This window comes from Halichoerus grypus, chromosome 12 (assembly GCF_964656455.1).
Source record: "Halichoerus grypus chromosome 12, mHalGry1.hap1.1, whole genome shotgun sequence".
Taxonomy (NCBI): domain Eukaryota; kingdom Metazoa; phylum Chordata; class Mammalia; order Carnivora; family Phocidae; genus Halichoerus; species Halichoerus grypus.
In genome coordinates this window covers 101,125,294-101,145,779 of record NC_135723.1, presented here as the reverse complement: position 1 = coordinate 101,145,779, position 20,486 = coordinate 101,125,294, and the positions used below count along the sequence as shown (strand labels likewise).

The 20,486-nt window shown below is 41.3% G+C and overlaps 1 protein-coding gene across 1 annotated transcript in view; it reads right to left on the bottom strand.

Moving 5' to 3' along the window:
- The window catches only part of GALNTL5 (polypeptide N-acetylgalactosaminyltransferase like 5), a 110,865-nt gene that overhangs the window by 24,773 nt on the left and 65,606 nt on the right, over positions 1-20,486 (bottom strand). Inside the window, exons 5-8 of the mRNA XM_078059770.1 lie at positions 18,513-18,813; positions 12,253-12,373; positions 5,495-5,661; positions 2,321-2,443 (exon numbers count right to left, since the gene is read on the bottom strand). Coding sequence (XP_077915896.1) covers positions 2,321-2,443; positions 5,495-5,661; positions 12,253-12,373; positions 18,513-18,774 — 673 coding nt within the window. The 5' untranslated portion in view covers positions 18,775-18,813. The remainder of the gene's footprint in view (positions 1-2,320; positions 2,444-5,494; positions 5,662-12,252; positions 12,374-18,512; positions 18,814-20,486) is intronic.

The window sequence follows — 20,486 nt, the reverse complement described above, 5'->3', positions numbered from 1 at the left end:
TGCGCCAAGGCTCTGAGATAGGAGTATGCTCAGTGTCTCTGAGGAGCAGCAAGAAGGTCAGTGCATCCGGAGTAGAGTGAGGGGAGTTGGGTAAGTGACAAAGTCTGAGCGACAGCTGGGGACAGATCTGCAGGCCTCCACGGCAGACAGTCACTTCATGATGACGCAAATACTAACTCCTCTGGAAGGTAACGGTTCTACACATGCACACACACACACACACACACACGTTAATGTCACGTGAAAACCCATCTCCGTGTTCAGTGGGTAGAATTTATATAAAGTGTATCTCAACAGAGTTGATACAAATGAAGAAAAAAAGAACAAATATACATCGATAGCACATAGTAGGTGCTAGATAAATCCTTGACTGGATGAGTGAACATGTGACTAAATCAATGAGGGCTCACAAGCTGCTGCCCGCCTGCCCACCCCACAGGACCCCCCCTCCCCTACCGCTTTGAAGCTGGGAGCATGCCTACATCATGGGGGGCGCGGCGGGCAAATACGGATAGATGGGTGCACAGCAAGCACCGATGAAACTGCAAGGAGACAGATGGACAGATCTAGAACCGCAGCTGAAGACTGCAGCATAACTATGGATCGAGTCAAATGAGATGGATGAGAATACAGAATATTTGAAAAACAAAATTAGACATAGATGGAAGCTACAACCAAGAAGATAAAATGTATTCTTTTTAAAAACACATAGAAGTTTTGAAAAATTGACCTAGTTTTGGGGCGCCTGGGTGGCTCAGTTGGTTAGGCGACTGCCTTCGGCTCAGGTCATGATCCTGGAGTCCCGGGATCGAGTCCCGCATCGGGCTCCCTGCTCGGCAGGGAGTCTGCTTCTCCCTCTGACCCTCCTCCCTCTCATGCTCTCTGTCTCTCATTCTCTCTCTCGCAAATAAATAAAATCTTAAAAAAAAAAAAAAGAAAAATTGACCTAGTTTTAAGACGCAAGGGAAATCTCAACAGAACAGGCCACACATTCCAACCACAATAGGAATTAAGCTAGTAATCAAGAATTTACTTATGTTTGAACACTTTAAAATTCACTCCTCAAAAAATACCTGGATTAGAGAGGAAACCAGCGCCTTGACAGTTTATAGGACAATTTTATGTAATTTTCCAAACACAGATAATCTGTTTAACATAGATATTCACCCCATACAATTCATTCTGTAAGTCTAGTAAAGCAAAGTATAAGAAAACAGTTCAAAAAAAGAAAAGTATAAGCCAATCTTACTTTTGGACATAGATGCAGTGTGTGTGTGTGTGTGTGTGTGTGTGTGTGTGTGTGTGTGTAGTGGGTATTGTAAGATATTAGCATCTAGTGAATCTAGGGGAAGGTTTATGTAAGTGTTCTGTGGGTTTGAACATTTCAAAGTAAAAAATGAGTAAGACTTTCTCCTTAAAAAACAAAACAAAGACACCCAAAACTCTATGGTAGTATTATGTGTTGAATTGTGTCCCCCCCCAAAAAGATATATGCAAGTCCTGACCCCCAGTACCTGAGAAGGTGACTGTATCTGGAAATAGGGTTGTTGCAGACGAAATTCATTAGGATGAGGTCCTGCTCGAGTAGGTGGGCCCTTAATCCAAGGGAGATGTGGACACAGGCGGACACAGGGAGGAGGCCATGTGACCACAGAGACAGGGATGGGAGTGATGCTGCTGCCTCTCAGCTCAGACTCCCTTCAAGGGAACCTGCTGTGTGAACTGGTTTGACAGCTTCCCAGGCTTTGGGATCTGCTGCAGTATTCACACCAAGGCCCCCCAGCCTCCCAGGGACTCGCAGCCAATGACTAAGGAGTGTGTGTGTGTGTGTGTGTGTGTGTTTTGGGGGGTGGAAAGCCAGAGCTGGACTCCTCTCCTGGGCCATCCGTGCTCTGGAGCTCCCCACTAGCCCACCTGACCTTTGGAGAGCCACACAGCCCACTGGAGCTCCTTGGCTTTGGGGTTTCCCATGCACGGGCCACTGCACCGCAGCCCCCCACTGTCCCCATAAAGTTTTGCTCTCCTGGCTGCATGTACAGCTCCATCTCAGTCTGTATCTGGGGGAACTCATCCTATAACGGGGGCTGACACTATGGCCCCTGCAATAAAATACCTTCTTCCATTTGAAATAAGGAATCTACATTTTGAAGCAGAATGCGTACTTTCAGGGTCCAAAGATTCATCAGGCTAAAAGGCATTTCCACTCTTTTGTTTATGCTGGTGGAGACTTGGAGGGGGCCCCATGAAGATTATTTCTGCACTGGCAGGAAGGTCTCCAGGACACAGATATTGGGTCAAGTCCTGAAGGAAAGGCTCATACCTGAAGCACGAGAGGCTCCAATCAGCCTTGATCGGATCAGTCCCTCTTTCTTTTTGTTTCTTATTAATTTAATCTTGCCCCGAAAAATTTCCAGGCGATGGTCTAGTTTCTCTTTCAAATCATCTGGGAAAAAACAAAACAAAACAAAACCCAACACCTGACAATGTATAAACTAGAACTACAGAAAATAAAACAATTCATCACAATTTTGACTGATTCCTAAAAACCATGTTCTTCCACAGAAGTTCTAACTTTAAAAACTTCACCCTACAGGAGGAAGAGAAAGAAACATGATTCAGCATTGAGATCAACTGCACATATTCTGTGTTTCTAGTGAAATACCTCTATTTTGATAAATCGCTGTTGTCATTTTAATAGAAAAAACATGATTTGTGGCGCTCTGGAGAAATCCAACTTTCTCGCTCTCAGCTGTTCCTTCTGACTCGGCAACAACTCAGGCAAGGCGTCCTACCCGTGGAGTCTCAGCTCTGTCCTGTGAGGAGGGCTAGCCACCAATGCCTTGCAGGACCGTGGAGAGAGGGACAGATATGTCACGCAGCACAGGGCCTGGTACTCACTGGCCCCTCAGTATTTGGAGGGAGATATGATGATGGTCAAGGGGGCTGGGCTCGGGCTCCTCAGGGTTCTTAGGAATCTGCATCAAGAGGCTGAGGATCCATGGAAGCAGGTTTATTATAATCTTGGCAGAACGAGGGATCTCCTGCTTGTCTTTAAAAAGAGTGCCAGGGCCCCCCTTCCCCCCACTCAGAGGCAGAACACAGGCTGCAGGGCTGCAGGGCTGCACCTGCAGGGCAGGGGGCAGGGGGCTTGCAGCCCAGAAGTCTGCAAACACTTCTCCCACATGCAGAACGCAGAGGAACTCTGTGAGCCATAGCTCAGGGGAAGTAAGGGCGGTTCTGGCCGCAGTGATCGCTGACATGACGTGGAGGGCTTGGCTTCTTCAGGAGACGGTCATGTTGTTGGCTTGTGCTCAAGAGGGCCCAGGACCATGAGAAAGATGCATGGCAGCAGGTCAGCTCTGGACGTGCCTCTCGCATAACTCAGTGGGCCCCCCGTCCACTGCTGCCCAGGCTGAGGGAGTCCAGCGGAAGTGCCTACTGGTATCAGCTGGGAAAGGCAAGCTGAAGTTCGCATCGTTCTCCTAGAGCCCGTGTGAAACCACTGTGAACTAAAGCAGGAATGTGAGTATCCTGAGCCCCATCAGAGTACAGAACACCCTGTTTCCTGTGTGTGTTTGAGCTTCTGCATGGGGCAAACAGTAGCCTCCTTGGTGGAGCAGGTGAAATCACAAACTAGGTGAACATGGATCGAGGAGGAGAAGTCACGGTATCTGGTCTGGCAGCACACCCAGATGTTGGGCATCAGTGGTGATTCCCCTGGTGCCTAGAGAACTTATGAGCGGTCACAGGGTGTGTCTCTGAACTCATGGCATGGTTCTGAAAGGCTTGGGGAGGTGTCCCATGGCCATCCTGGAACTGTATGTCCGTAGCAGGACCCTTGTCCTTGTAGGTGAGCAGTTAGAACTCCACAGTCTAGCAGAAGATCCCCTCCACCCCGTCCCCTGCCCAGCATGCGGCCAAATCTGCTGCTCAGTGCTACTGATCCCATTAGGAATCTGACCATCTCCACACAGCCCCTCCTGTGCACAATCGTAGAAACAGCGGCTCCTGGAGAAATAATGTCATAAACAGTAGTGCCTGGCCAACGTGTGAAATCCCTAAATGTAGCCGACATTAGCTTGAGCTATTTTCCACCTTCCACTTGACACACCTCAAGTCCCTTCCCCTCAGGTGAATCTCCTGGGATGTCCTGTTTTCTACCCCTGCCTGTTCATCTTCCTTCTGTCTCTCCTCATTTCCTTTCCCAGCCCGCAGTGGGTCAGATTCACAGAGGAATAGGTTAACTTTTAGGCAGGAAACCTATCCAATACTGAAAATATTGCTTCCACGGGAAATGGACCCCACAGGGACCTGCAGACTCCAAGAAGCTTTTCATTAATCTGGGTCCCCTTGGCTTGCCTCGGGTTTATAATTCGGTTGTAAAAAGGACAACTCATTTCAAATGCCAAGTGCATTTAATCAGATTTTGTGCTAGTATCACAACTCTTTAAAACCACTGAGCAGGGAGGAACATGCACTTGACTGCAGTTAGTGTGATTAGAATTCATTCATGGGGGGCGCCTGGGTGGTGCAGTAGGTTGAGCTTCTGACTCTTGGTTTCGGCTCAGGCCTGATCTTAGTTTAGGGTCATGGGATCAGGCCCTACGTTGGTCTCCGCACTCGGTGCGGAGTCTGCTTGGGTCTCTCTCTCCCTCTCCCTTGCCTCTCCCCGCATTCTCTCTCTCAAATAAACAAATCTTTTTTTTTTTTTTTTTTAAAGATTTTATTTATTTATTTGAGAGAGAATGAGAGACAGAGAGCATGAGAGGGAGGAGGGTCAGAGGGAGAAGCAGACTCCCCGCCAAGCAGGGAGCCCGATGCGGGACTCGATCCCGGGACTCCAGGATCATGACCTCAGCCGAAGGCAGTCGCTTAACCAACTGAGCCACCCAGGCGCCCTCAAATAAACAAATCTTTAAAAAAATTTCAAAAAAAAAAAAGAATTATTTCCTGAGGAGGACTTGGGTCATGTCACTCCCCTGCATTAAGCCTGTAATAGCACTCCATTTCTCCAGAGAAAATTCCAACACAAGCCGTGTGGCCTTTTCATAGCTGTGGTTTTCTGTCCACCCCTCCCCCAATGCTATACTCATACATATACTGCATAAAGTACAGGACTATTCCCACCTCACCACGTTACCTCTGGCCTCTGGGCCTTTACGGTGCTGTCGCCTCTGCCTAAAACTTTCCTCCTCCTCTCCATCTGGATAACTCAGACCTCAGTTTAGATGTCGCTTCTTCCTGAATGTCATCCGTGATCTCTGAAGACCAGGTTGGTGCCCCTACATTCAGCCACCTCACGGAAGCGCTAACCACCCGTGAGCCCACCACCACAGGACAGGGACCGGCGTTTACACCCCCACCGGTGTACCAACAGCGCCTGCCTCGACACCCGCCGAATGTAAAACGTCTAGAAAGTGTAAAATCACGCACGTGCCGTCAGAGGTCGCACTGCCTCCAAAGCAGATGACAGGTGGATGGCGCTCTGTCTTACCAAAGTTGCTCATGTCATCTACCAGAATAATTTCTTCAAGGATGTGTTGTGGCGTGAGGTTTATGACACTAGACATGGTCCGAAACAAGGCATTAAATTCCTCATTGTGGAAGCAGATAACCACGCTGGCAGTGGGTAGGTTGGCTGGGTAATGTTTTTGAAGACACCTGCAGGCATAAATAAAAGGAAAGAAAAAATGATTTGGGGTCTCGCTGAAGCACTTTTCTTTATTTGCATTTTTTCTCTTTATTCCCTTAATTGATCATTATAATAAGGTGACACTACAGTTGAAAATACCAAAATTAAAATACAAAAGCTTCTTTAACTGCTTATGCTATTCTAGTATTTTCTAAATCACTCCCTTCTTAATGTCAGCAATAATTGCTCTTCCCTGGAGACTCTGTTTTGGCCATCATAAGTCTATGTTGAACATAGTATAAACATGAATTATACCTATATTTTGGTTTCTATTATAAAAGTGTATTAATACACTTATACACATTGAAAGGTTCAAATTAACTTCATTGTACTATCTTCAAAGAAAATCTTGTGCTTTAGTTTGCTGTGGCAAAGAAATGCAGTGGATATGGTGTAATTGGATTTCTTCCAAGGATTTGACAAAAATGTGTTATTATTTTTGTGCACATGAGAGAAAAAAACAAGAGCTGAATTCTAATAATATTAGTTATTAGCTATTAATTATTGTTTGAATTGCTACATGAGTTGGTTGTATTTTGAAATACTTTGGTTGTAAATGACAGGCCCACTGGAGCTAGCTTAAGCATAAGAAAGGGAAGTATATTGGAAAGGGACCCAAATGTCCCACAGGACGTAGTGACAGTTGTTCCGATGGAAACTTCAAGAATGACTGGAGCTAGAGGCTTGAAAGTCACCTGGACACTTGGTCCATTTCTGTTCTTGCCTTTACATCTGGGAATAATAGTAACTGTAATAACATCAGCCTACTTCATAGGTTGGGAGGGTTCAATGAATTAAAACGTCAGATGTTCAGAACAATGCCTGGCAGATAGAAAGAATCACACCAGGCTCATTATACAATTCTTATCCTCTCTCTGCAGCCTGGCTCGTTTCCACTTCTTTATTCCACAGAGTGGGAAATGTGGCCAACATCAGCATATCTTATGGTCCAGCACCCAAGGAGAAACTGGTAAGACTTGCTTTTTCTCAAAAAGTCAGAGGTGAGGATTCACTGGCCCAGCCTGGCTCAGGTGCCCGTCGCTGGGCTAATGGACTGTGGCCAGCGAGTGGGGTTAAAATCGAAGTCACTATTCCCACTGCAACTTTGTGGAAAGAGAAGTGGGGCAGGAAATGCCAGTAAAGGAGGCGCTGGGTGGGGGCAAGCCTACAGGTATCCCACACAGACCCACAGCGTATGCATGGGCAGGTGTCACCATGGAAGAAGAGGGACTTCCCTAGTGAACACTTTTACCCAAGACTAGATGAAGATGTGCCTACCACGTAGATGCTGCCATCGTGCTGCAGGGAGTGGGACCAGGGAGAGGGCTGAGCGGCTGGGAAGGGGGCGGGGGGAGCACATCCTACACGTGGCTTCACAGAGACAAGCAGGAGAACGACCCACAGGCTTAAATTCCGGGAAGATCACGGAGTTCTCCAAGAGGAAGGAGATGAGAGAGACGGGGTGGGGGACAATGAAAGGACAGCACAAGAATGAGGGACATGATGGTCCAGGGTGAACGGGTGCTACTTAGGTCACATCTCTAGCATTATATCCAGTCCTGGGCATCTTTTTAAGAAAACTGTAGATAAACAGAGTCCCTTCGGAGGAATGAGACAATGATAGTGAAGGGGCCTGAGACTATGTCACACCAGGTCTCTTTAGGCCCCTGGGTGTATGAGTCTCTCCAAAATTAATTGATAAATGTTGCTGTGGTCTTTTCTGACCTAAACTTTTCTCACCTAAGTAAGCAGTTTTTCAGGGTAAAAGAAATTTGGACAAGGCCCAAGTTTGGTGGTCCTTGGTTAGCTGCTCTATTCTTTGCTGATCATACAGATCAACAAGAGTACAGTATAAAGCTGGACTATTGTGGGCTGAATTGTGTCTCCCCCAAATTCATATGTTGAAGTCTGAACCCCCAGTACCTCAGGATGTGGCCTTATTTGGAAATGGGATTGTTGCAGAAACGATGAGGGAAATGTCATTATGGTGACCTAGTCCAATAGACTGGTGTCCTGGCAAAAAGGGAAAATTAGGGCACAGAGACAGACACAGAGTGTACTGAGTAGGGAGGGAGGTTATTGGCTTACACACCTTGTGCACTAACACAGGAGAAAAAGCAATAGGACTGGGGGTATGTTGACTTGCCCCTTTTTGTGTTTTTTTTTAAATATATAAATGCCAGGTTTTCTGTGATTAACATTTAAAAGAAATCTGCACACTTATTAATTACAAAAGGCTAAATAATCATTTTACAGTGCAGCAATTTGACAGCTTCTGTTTCAGTCAAGTGATTGAAAATAATTTCACCCACAGTCACTTCACTGGTAATGGGACAAATGGACATCAAGTGCCTCCTGATGCAGTGCTCTGAGGATGACACACGATCACTTCTATGGTATTCCTGCCAAAAAGCATGACCCGGATTTGATCGCAAGGTAACATCAAACTCAAACTGAAGAACATTCTAGAAAATAACTGGTTAGACCTCATGAAAGATAAAGACTTAGGAATGGTTTCAGATGAAAGAAAACCAAGGGCTTGGGAACACCACATGCAATCTGGGGTCTTGGGTTGGGTCCTTCCAGAAAAAGGACGCCAGTGGGGCAAATGTAAACATTTGAATCATGTCTGTAGATTAGCTAATGGTATTGTATCAATGTTAATTTCCTGGTTTTGTTCATTGTTCTGGTTCTGAGGGTATGGAAGATGTTAACATTTGGGGAATCTAAGAAAAGGCTATATAGGAATTCTTTGAGGTATTTTTGCAACCATTTTGTAAGTCTGAAATTATTTCAAAATTGAAAAGTTAAAAGATAAAAAATTAAATCAGAAGACCAAGCAACATAAAAAATGTACTCTTCAAATATCTGTACCAAATATTTCCATGGCTAGTGAAAACAATCATGTGAATTTTAAGGCACAGCTGAAATGGAAATCCCACTTAATGGAATAATAGGATTAGTATAACAATGGCTGAAAATCTGCTTGGACTCCAACAGTAGTTGAAATTTATTTTAAACACAAGTGTACCCTGTACATAATTGAATTTCCTATTAAATAAGTTAATATTCTGAATACTCAAACTTCCAAGTTCACTTCTCTCTTTGGACTGCCTCTCTCTAAAGTTTCTGGTTTTCCTAACAATCATGTGCATGGGGGAAAGGAAGTAAAGGTAGCTGCACTATTTTAGGAGATGAGATTTAGGGAGAAGAGTTGATGGTGTGGCAAGAAATTCATAGCTTACAGACATTCAAAAATATTGGCTTTCCTTTGTGGTAGTTCACTATCCAGTTAAGAAAAAAGTTGTCCCCAGGGGTACCTGGGTGGTGTTGTCAGTTAAGCTTTTGACTCTTGATTTTGGCTCAGGTCATGATCTCAGGGTCATGAGGTGGAGGTCTGGCGTCGCTCTCCACGCTCAGCGGGGAGTGTGCTTAGGATTCTCTCTTCCTCTCCATCTGCCCCTCCCTCCCCCTAAAATAAATAAATAAATCTTTAAAAAAAAAAAAAAGTCCTCTAAATTAAATTCATATCATGTTCTATGGCTTGAATAAATTTAAATTCTTTTCCTTTGTGTCATCACGTGTAAACACAACGTCTCTCGAGTGTGCCTCATCTTAAGTGGTATTTAGCTACCTAGATGCTTTATTGATTCGTATATTTGTGGTTTGCAGTCAAATGCTCTACCACTGAGCTATACCCCCAATATATTTGTGGTTTGAAGTGTTCGTGTTACACACAAGTTGCAACAAGACACAGTGGGCCCCACTTTCTCCTGTTTCCTGGAGCTTGGATTTTGTCTCCGTGTTACTGGAAGATGCCTACATTCCTTAAGTGCTTCTCATTTAGTTAAGAGAGAGTGCCAACCCTCTTGAGCTGGAGCCCTCAGAACCACTGAGGCACACGCTACAACGTGAACGAAACTTGGGGACATTACGCTACGTGGAATAAGTCAGGCAAATACCGTATGATTCCATTTCTACGAGGTACCTAGAGTAGTTAATATTCACAGAGATAGAAAGTACAGGGGACCAGAGGGAGGAAAGAATGGCGAGTCCATGTTTAATGAAAAAGTTCTGGAGATGGATGGTGATGATAGTTCTAAAACGATGTGAATGTACTCAATGCCACTGAATTGTACAGTTAAAAATGGTGAAAATGGTACATTTTACTTTATGTCCAGTTTACCACAAGTTTAAAAAAAGGCACCAACACAAATGAGAACAATGAGAAAAAGCAGATTTTGAATAAAAAAATACGTAGCTGTCTGAAGCATTTTGTATAAGAAATATCCCTTTGGCCAAATTTAATAAAAAGATCTTGTGGGCAATGCAATTCTTGTAAATCCCTAGAACACATCTGGTGCAACTGGGGAAGGTGTTCTCCACACTATAAACTCTAGAATTTTGAAATAGGCTCTTGAATTATCTGACTCCAAGTCCTAAAAACAGGAAAACTTCTAATATGCCAAAATTAAAATATGGTTAGTAACTGTTTATTTAAAAAATTAATATGTATTCACTGATAGACTTGTACACTGGAAAACTATAAGACATTAGTGAAAAGAAATTAAAGAAGACACAAACAAACGGAAAGATATTCTGTGCTCATAGATTGGAAGAACTTGACATTGTTAAGATGTCCATACCCAAAGCAATCTACAGATTCAGTGCAATCCATATCAAAATTCCAATGGTATTTTTCCTAGAAATAAAACAAAGAATCCTAAAATTTGTATGAAACCACAGAAAATGCTGACGAGGCAAAGCAATTTCGAGAAAACAAGAACAAAGCTGGAGGCATATCACACTCTCTGATTTCAAACTCTATTACAAAGCTATGGTAATTAAAACAGTTTGGTATTGGCATAAAAACAGACATATAGATCAATAGAACAGAATAGAGAGTCCAGAAATAAAATCATACATATATGATTAATTAATTATGACAAAGGAGCCAAGAATATACAATGGGGAAAGGACAGTCTCCTCAATAAATGGTGATGGGAAAACTGGACAGCCACATGCAAAAGAATGAAACTGGATCACTATCTTACACCATACACAAAAATTAACTTGAAATAGATTAAAGACTTGAATGTAAAACCTGAAACCATAAAAATCCTAGAAAAAAACAGAGGCTGTAAGCTTCTTGACATCAGTCTTGGTGATGATTTTTTGGATCTGGTACCAAAAGCAAAGGCAAGAAAAGTATAAATAAATAAGTGGGACTCCATCAAGCTAAAAAGCCCCCACAGAGCAAAGGAAATCATCAACAAAATGAAAAGGCATCCTACTGAATGCGAGAAAATCATATATCTGACAAGGGGTTTATATCTAAAATGTATAAAGAATTCATAAAACTCAATAGCAAACAAACAATTCAATTAAAAAATGGGCAGAAGATCTGAATAGATATTTTTCCAAAGAAGGCAGACAGATGGCCAACAGGTACATGAAAAGGTGCTCAACATCACTAATGATCAGGGAAATGCAAATCAAACCACAATGAGATATCCTCTCACACCTGTTAGGATGGCATTACCAAAAAGACAAGAAATAACAAGTGTTGAAGAGGATGTGAAGAAAAGCGAACCCTCGTGCACTGCTGGTGGGAATGCAAACTGGTGCAGCCACTGTGGAAAACAGCATGGAGGGTCCTCAAAAAATTAAAAATAGGGGTGCCTGGGTAGTTCAGTTGGTTAAGCATCTGCCTTCGGCTCAGGTCATGATCCCAGGGTCCTGGGATCGAGTCCCCCATTGGTCTCCCTGCTCAGCGGGGAGGCTGCTTCTCCCTCTCCCTCTGCCTGTCGCTCTGCCTATCTGTGCTATGTCTCTGTCAAGTAAATAAATAAAATCTTTAAAAAAAATTTAGAAAGGGGCTAAGATAAGATCCAACGCTTTCAATTCTGGGTATTTATTTAAGAAAATGAAAACACTAACTCAAAAAGATACATGCACCCCTATGTTCACAGCAGCATTATTTATAATAGCAAGACATGGAAACAACCTAACTGTCCATCAGTGGATGAATGGATAAAGAAAAATGTGCTATTATATACACAACGGAATACTTTTCAGCATAAAAAAGAATGACATCTTTCCTGAGGGCATTACACTAAATGAAATAAGTCAGAGAAAGATAAATACCGTATGATCTCACTTACATGTAGAATCTAAAAACAACCAACCAACCAAACCTCCAAAACCCAACCTCATAAATACAGAGGACAGACTGGTGGTTGCCAGAGGAAGGCAGTGGGCAAAACAAAGCTCTATTATAAAATAAGTAAGTCATGGGGGATATAATGTCCACAGGGTGACTATGGTTAATATTACTATACTGCTTATTTGAAAGTGGCAAAGAGAGTAGATCTTAAAAGTTCTCATCACACACACACAAATACCTTTTGTAACTATGCATGGTAGCCAATGTTATCTAGACTTATTGTGGTGATCATTTGGCAATATATATAAATATCAAATCATTATGTTGTACACTGGAAACTAATATAATCTTACATGACAATTATACCTCAATAAAAAAATGAGGATTAACATACATTTTATTCCTGGTATCTGGCACATCTCTCTCACTGCCCAAGCTTTCACTGAGAATGGCATTAAATCCATATTTTAAAAATCCAGCAATATATTCTGGTTTTGAATAGTTAGAATCCTTACCTGCAAGAAAGGGTAATTACAGTTACCTAAGTACAGATTTACTCCCATCACTTTGATAAAGGATAATAAGAACAACCATTTCCTGAATTCACTCCTTTTATAATGAGCCAGTCATTTTCCTGGAACCTACACTACCTCCAGATGATAAGGCTAAAATCAAAGCAGATTCCTTAGCAAAGTATGAAAAACAAGCTAGCCTTTGGACATTCAGTCTCTTTAGGGAAGGAAGTGCTTGGCCTCCTTGGTTCCATCATGATTCACAACTGTCGTGTGAAATAACTGTAACTGAGGGATTTAGGAAAGGTGGGAAAGGAGAGCTAAAACCCCTCTCCTGAAATTCCATTGCAGAGAATAAAACAAGATGCCAGAGGCCAACCCAAACACACCAGTCATAACAATTAATGAAGATGGAGTAAATTTCCTATTAAAAAATAAAAACTCTTAGATGTCAATGAAGAAACAAAATATAATCAGGAAAGATAAACAGCATGAACTAAAATGCTTAAAAGAATGGTCTAAGAACACAGGAGTCAAAATATCATTTAAAAAAGTACAGAATTCACTGGAAGGAGCATCCGGAAAGTCATTTTATACTCACAGTAAGAATAAGTCACAATAAAGACTAAATAAGAATTACCTTGCAGGGGCACCTGGGTGGCTCAGTCGGTTAAGCGGCTGCCTTCGGTCATGATCCCAGCGTCCTGGGATCGAGCCCCGCATTGGGCTCCCTGCTCAGCTGGGAGTCTGCTTCTCCCTCTCCCTCTGCCTGCCTCTCTGCCTACTTGTTCTCTCTCTATCTCTCTGTCAAATAAATAAATAAAATCTTAAAAAAACCCAAAAAAACAAACAAACAAAAAAAAAAGAATTAGCTTGCAGACATCAAATATTGCTGCAGTAAAATACATTAAAATCATTAGAAATATCAATATATATTGCCACAAATAAACAGTAATGGAATATTTTAAGAACAACTCTAAATCAGAGAGAGAGAAAGAATTTGATTAATGTAATTCATTATATTTCCTTAGTGGATTTATATTTTGCTTTGTTTTTGAAGAATAAACTTTCTTTTCCAATGCTTATGAAGTGCTTTCCAAAACAGATATAAAAGGCTAGATTATATATAAAAGGGATTCTCTTCAAGATGCAGTAACCCCATTTCCATTAGGCCCTCTTTCTTGCACCTGAGAAATCCTGGACATGACACAACAGATAAGGATAGGAGGTTCTCTGAAAGGTCGAAACGAACAGGCAGATTCCTGAGGCAGACCTCAGGAAGGGAGGAAGGACACGGTGAGCTCCTGATTTCCCTGTTGCCTCCCATAAATCCCAGACAGAGGTCTGTAGAAGCCTCCAAGTAGAACCACCAATAGGCACACACACACAAAAAAACTCCAAGATAAGCCTGGTCCCTTTAGCCACACGGCCATGGCCGGACCTATTCTAGTCAAGTCAAGCAGCAGTGGGAGAACCACACCAACCCCTGTGGCTTCAGTGCAGTGGGCAGGGAGTGGGCGTTTCACCACACCCAAGGGAGCAGCAGGCAGTGATGTGGGGGGTCCTGAGCAGAACCTACCCTTTTCGTCCCCCTTCCTGGCAGAAGCAGGCAGAGCTCTGATTACCTACATGGGTGGTGTGGGCAAGCTGAGCAGGGAGCTGATCCTCCATAAGCTGGTCTGGGGGAAGCAGGTGGAGCTCTGATTCTCCCCAAGATAGTGCCATGTCAATGGCATGCTGAGCCTCTAAGCCCACATGGCAGCAACAAGGCTCATCCAGGGGGTGCAAGGTGGGACTAGTCACACTCCACATACCCTCTGCCCCTCATGTCAGCAGAGCCCAGTGGAGAGCTAAACCTCTATCCCACCTGGTGGCAACAAGAGAGAAGCAGTTTACGCAAGGCTGGGTAGTGACACTGCTTCCTGTCTCCTAACCCTGGTGTCCATGAGGCCTACTGGGGAGCCAACTCAGAGACAACAATTTCATGCAAGTCTATGCCCCATGTTACCAAAGGGGGAGCTGAACTTCCCCCCACACTCAGGGAGGCAGTGCACCTGCTCCCTGGTTGGTGGGGTGGTGTCCACAGGCCCAGCAGGAAGCCTAGAATACCCACCCACCCAACCCTTGACCCTTGTGCTGCATCTCAGTAGGGGATGGCCTGCTAATAAAGAAGCTTAATTAGGACCCAGAGTTTCATAATATTCAAAACACCCTGAATACAACAGAGAATCCTTTGTCATACTAAGAACCAGAGATCTCAAACTGAATGAAAAGACAATCAAGAGGTGCCAACACCAAGATGAACCAGAGGTCGAATGATCTGACCAGGATGTTAAAGCAGCCTTCATAAACGTGCTCAGAAACAAATGGAAAAGGGAAGATCTCAGCAAAGAAATAGAAGTTATAAAAAAAAAAAAAAAAAGGAAAGTATAGAACTAAAAAATACAATAGTCTAAATAAAAAATTCGCTGGGCAGGCTTAATAGCAGAGTGATGGCTGATCAATGGAATCCACCCAATCCGAACAACAGAGAAAACAAGAAAAAAAACAGTCTCAGGAACTTGTGTACCGACAACAAAAGAGCTGATCTTTGTATTATCAGAGCCCTGGAAAGAGAGGAGTCATAGTGGGACTGAAAAAGTACTCTCGGAAATGAGGCTGGAAACTTCCCAAATTCAATGAAAGCTGGACATCTATAGACTCAGGAGGCTGAGCAAACCCCCAAGTAGGATAAACCAAAGAAATCCATGGCAGGACACATCATAATTGAACTTCTGAAAACTGAAGACAAAGGACAACTCTTGAAAGCAGCCAGAGAGAAAAAACGCAGGACTCACAGAGGAACAATCTGAATGACTGGATTTCTCATTTGAAATCATGGAGGAGAGAAGGAAGTGACAACATTTTTGAATGCTGAAAGGAAAGAACTGTCAACATCAAATTCTATACCCAGCAAAAATATCCTTTGGGAATTATGAGAAAACGAAGACACTCCCAAGTGAAGAAAAACTAAGAATTTGTGACTAGCAAACCCACCCTTAAAGAGCAGCAAAAGAAAGTTCTCTAAACAAGGAAATGGTAACAGAGGAGGGTTGGAACTTCAGAAAAGAAAAAAGAACATCAAAATGGATAAAAATAGGGGTAAATATGATAGACTCATTAAGAAACTCTCATGAGTTTCCTAAATCATATTTGACTTTTGAAGCCACAATTATAACACCATCTGATGTGGTGCTCAATACCAAAGACAATCATATTTTTAAATTGAGGAGGCTAAGGAACTGTTTACACTTTACTTGAAGAGGCAAAACATTGATTCAAGGAGACTGTGGTAAGTTATAGATGTATCGAGTAACACCTACAGCAACCACTAATAAAACCATACAAAGCAATCTTTTAAAAAACACTTTAAATAAATCAAGATGGAATTTTGAAAATGTTCAAGTAACTCACAGAAAGATAAGAGAAACAGAAGATTGAGAAACAGAGGAAATAAACAAAAAATAAATAAAATGGCTGAGAAACTCTGACATCAATAATTGTCTTAAATGCAAATGATCTAAATATACCAGTTAAAAGCATAGATTAATAGAGTGGATTTAAAAAGTGTTCCAACAATATGCTATCTACAAGAAACTTACTTCAGTGAAACATAGGTAGATTGATAATAAAAGGACAGCAAAGGATGTATTTGCAAATATTAATCAAAAAAGCAGCTGCGGTGCCTGCATGGCTCGATCGATAGAGCATGTGACTCTTGATCTCAGGGTTGTGAGTTCAAGCCCCACTTTGGGCGTGGAGCCTACTTAAAAAAAAGTAGGAGTGGCTATATTAATATTAGATAAAATAGATTTCAGAGCAGAGAAAATTAGTAGAGACAGAGACATTACCTTATGATAAAGATTCAGTGCACCAGTGAGACATAATGATTTCAAACAGAAACACGTCAAAAAACAGTCTCAAAATACATGAAGCAAAAACTAATAGAGATAAAGTAGAACCTGACAAATCCACAATTATAGTTGGGGTCTTCAACACCCTCTCCTAGCAACTGACAGAACTACCAGCCAAAACCTCGGCAAGGACATAGAAGAGCTGAACAGTACAGTCAACCAACAGGATCTAGTTGATGTGTACGTAAAGACTACTGCACCCACAATAGCGAATACACTGTTTTTCCAAGTGTGCATGGAGCAGTCACCAGAGACGGACCATATTCTGGATCATAAAGCAAACCTCAAAAAACCTAGAAGAATTGAAATCATACAGAGTGTATTTTCTGACTATAATGGAATCAAATTGGATGTCAGTAGTAGACAGTAGAAAATTACTCAGATTCTGAAATTAAACAATCTACTTCCAAATAATCCAAAGAGAAAGTCTCAAAGGGAATATAAAAATATAGAGAACTGAATGAAAATGAAAATTCAACATATCAAAATATGTGCCATACAGCTGAAGCCATATTATAAGATGTCAATTCTCCCCAAATTGATCTATAGAGCCAATGCAATTAAAAATACCAGCAGTCTCTTTTGAAGAAATTGACAAACTGTTTCTAAAACCCATCTGAACAATCTAACGACCTAGAATAACCAAAACAATTTTGGAAAGAGTGAGAATAGAATTCAGAAAGAGACCCAACAAAAACAGTCAGCTGATTTTTGAAAGGTGCCAAGATGAAAAAAGGGAGATTTTTTTCAAGAAATGATGCTGGACAAAATGGATATCCACACAGGAAAAAATGAACATTGATCCTTACCTCCCATCCCAAAAAATCTTAAAAATCAAAAGACAGAAATTCACTCAAAATGGACCATGGCCCTAATGTAAAATGTAAAGTAAAACCTAAAATCTAAAATTTCTAAAAGAAAACATAGAAAGGAATCTTTGTGAACTTGAGGTAGGCAAAGGTTACTTCAATAAAACATAAAAAAACATGAACCATACAAGAAATTGGGATGAAATGAACATCAAAATTTAAAATTTTTCTTCTTGAATGACATCATTCAAAAGAGAATAAAAAATGTACAGCATGGAGACGATGGTTAACAATACGATATTGCGTACTGAAAGTTGCCAACACAGATCTCATCACAAGAAAAAACAATTGTAACTGTGTGTGATGGATGTTAACTAAACTCACTGTGGTGATCATTTTGCGATATAGACATGCATCAAATCATTCTGCTGTACTTCTAAAATTAATAAGGTGTTATATGTTAATTATGTCTCAATTTTAAAAAGGAATAAAAAGACAAGGCACAGACTTGTACAAAATATTTGCAACTCACATATCAAAGGACTTGAATCCAAAATACATTTGAAAAAATCTTAAAAATCAAAAGACAAACATCCCGATTTAAAAATGGACAAAGGACTTGAAGAGACACTTTACAAAAGAAGATATACGGGTGGCCATTAAGCACATGAAAAGGTGCTCAAAATCATTAGTCATCAGGGAAATGCAAATTAAGGCCACAATGGTACCATTACTTACCCATTAGAATAGCTAAAATCTAAAAAGCTGACCTTGTCAAATGTTAGTGAAGATTTGGAGCAAAGGGATTCTCATACACTGCCAGAGGGGATATTAAATGACATAGCTATCTTGAAAACATGTTGTCATTTTCTTTAAAGTTAAGCATATACCTACAGTACATTCCATCTGTCCCAAACCTAAGAGAAACAAAATATGTCCATACAAAGACTTATAATCCATATTCACGGCAGCATTGCAATTCATTAGGAGTATCTACAAACACATTAAAAATACATAATAGTGTATTTTGCTAGAGATCATACATAAAGGAAGGGAAGAAAGATATCTATCAACTCAGATTAACTACCACCTCTGAGGGTAAAGGGAGTAGGAGGAAGGGGGTGAAGTCTTTAATGGTACCTATTAACATTTATTTCTGTGAAAAAAACAACACTTTCTGAAATAAATATAGCAAACTATATTAAAAATTGTTAAATTTAGGTGATACATGCCTGTTTCACTATTTTCTGTATATATGTAAAATATTTTATAATTTAAAAACTGAATTGCTCTAAGACATTCTTTGCCTCTTCCAAATATTAAATGTATGGTATATTTCCCCCTTAAAATAAGGCTAATAGAGAAAATCAAAATACTTACCCGATTTTAAAAAGGTTTGGTATTCTGCAGTTTCATCTTCGTCAGGCCTTTCAAATCTTGCACGTGATCTTGGGATTAGCTTGTCGTCATGGGTAATTTGCTGTTGCAATTTTTTTCCAAGGGACCAAATTAATGCAGGCCCCTGGGGTTTCTTCTCCAAGTTGCTTACATGATTATGGTGAATATATATATATAATAGAGCTGTCCAGATCCCAAATGTCAAGGATCCATAGAATAAACATTGAAATATGACACCTCTCATTGTACACCTAGCATTTTTGAAGGTCCATTTTTAAATTTCCTAAGTCAGAAGAATTTAAGAGAAACTATATTAGATATCTCAATGATTTATAGATCATCTACTTGGCTTAAATTCAATTTTCAGTGTCTTAAGAACAGGATCATTTTGATATGTATTTACCCATATACTTGGATGAGATAAAGTATATCTTGTTTTTTATTAGTGAAAACTCTTAAAACTGATATTCAGAAGATCACTTAACATCAAAATGTGTAACATGCTTATAAAACATACACTCATTTAAAGTAACTGCCACACACTCCTGAGCCTACAGCTAAAGGAAACACAGTGAAAGCAGGTTCACTCATCCCTTATTCATGCTCAACCCATCTTGAAGTGTTAACCTAAATCTCTATTTTTAAAAATCTGATTAGACACCAATTCAAAAATATAAAAAAACACAGTTCACATGCTGGAAGGAAAGTGGGCAATGATAACTGGTCCAGCACTGATGGGACTATGAAATGGTACCACCATTTTAGCAGTTATCTAGCTCAGGGGAATTTAAGCAAATGGTATGCTGATGCATTTCTATGCCTAGAAACATGCCCTGAAGAGACTCTTACATGGATCATGAGATCTGTACAAGAATGTTTACTGCACAGGGGCGCCTGGCTGGCTCACCCGGTTAAGCGTCTGCCTTCAGCTCAGGTCATGATCTCAGGGTCCTGGGATGAAGTCCTGCCTGGGGCTCCTTGCTCAGCGGGGAGCCTGCTTCTCCCTCTGCCTCTGCCCCTCCCCCTGCTCATGCTCTCTCTCTCTCTCTGACAAATAAACAAATAAATCTTAAAAAAAAAAAAAAAAGAATTTACTGCAGTAATGTTTGTAGTCGAAACTACATGCAACTCAAGTTTCCCTCAATAGGAGAATTAATAAAGTGAACTATTCCCTCAACACAGGAAACAGATCAACTGGAGCTACATGGATCAATATTGTAAACACAATAACGTCGCACAAAAAACCAATCAGGGTGTGATGCATGTTTTCCATGCATGCATATGGAAAACATGAAAAGCAGCGCAACTGTTTATGGATACACCTGTATGCAGCAAATGTTGGGGAAAACCCACGCAGGCAAATGGTCCACCAAATTTAGGATGTGATTACTCCCAGGGGGGAGGGCACTGGGAAGAGGGAAGGGCTCCTACTGGGTTCTTAACACTTATTTTTTTATTTTTTATTTTTTTTAAAGATTTTATTTATTTATTTGAGAGAGAGAGAATGAGAGACAGAGAGCATGAGAGGGAGGAGGGTCAGAGGGAGAAGCAGACTCCCTGCCGAGCAGGGAGCCTGATGCGGGACTCGATCCCGGGACTCCAGGATCATGACCTGAGCCGAAGGCAGTCGCTTAACCAACTGAGCCACCCAGGCGTCCCTTATTTTTTTTTTAATCTCTTAAGTAAATATGGCAAAATTATAAGGTTTGATAAAGCTTGATGATGTGTCCACAAGTGTTCATATTTTTCTCTATATTTCCCTTTTGTTGGAAATATTTCCTAATTTATCAAAAAGGAAAAGTCTTGAGAAGCTTCCTTTAGAGATGACAGATTGAAAATGTGTGTCTGTGCCTCTCCCCTTGACTCAATTGTGAATAAAAACAAATCTAAAAACTCCCCTGGGAAAAGAGTGGTAGAGGGAAGCTCAGTGCACTTGAGATTTCAACACAGGTTTGG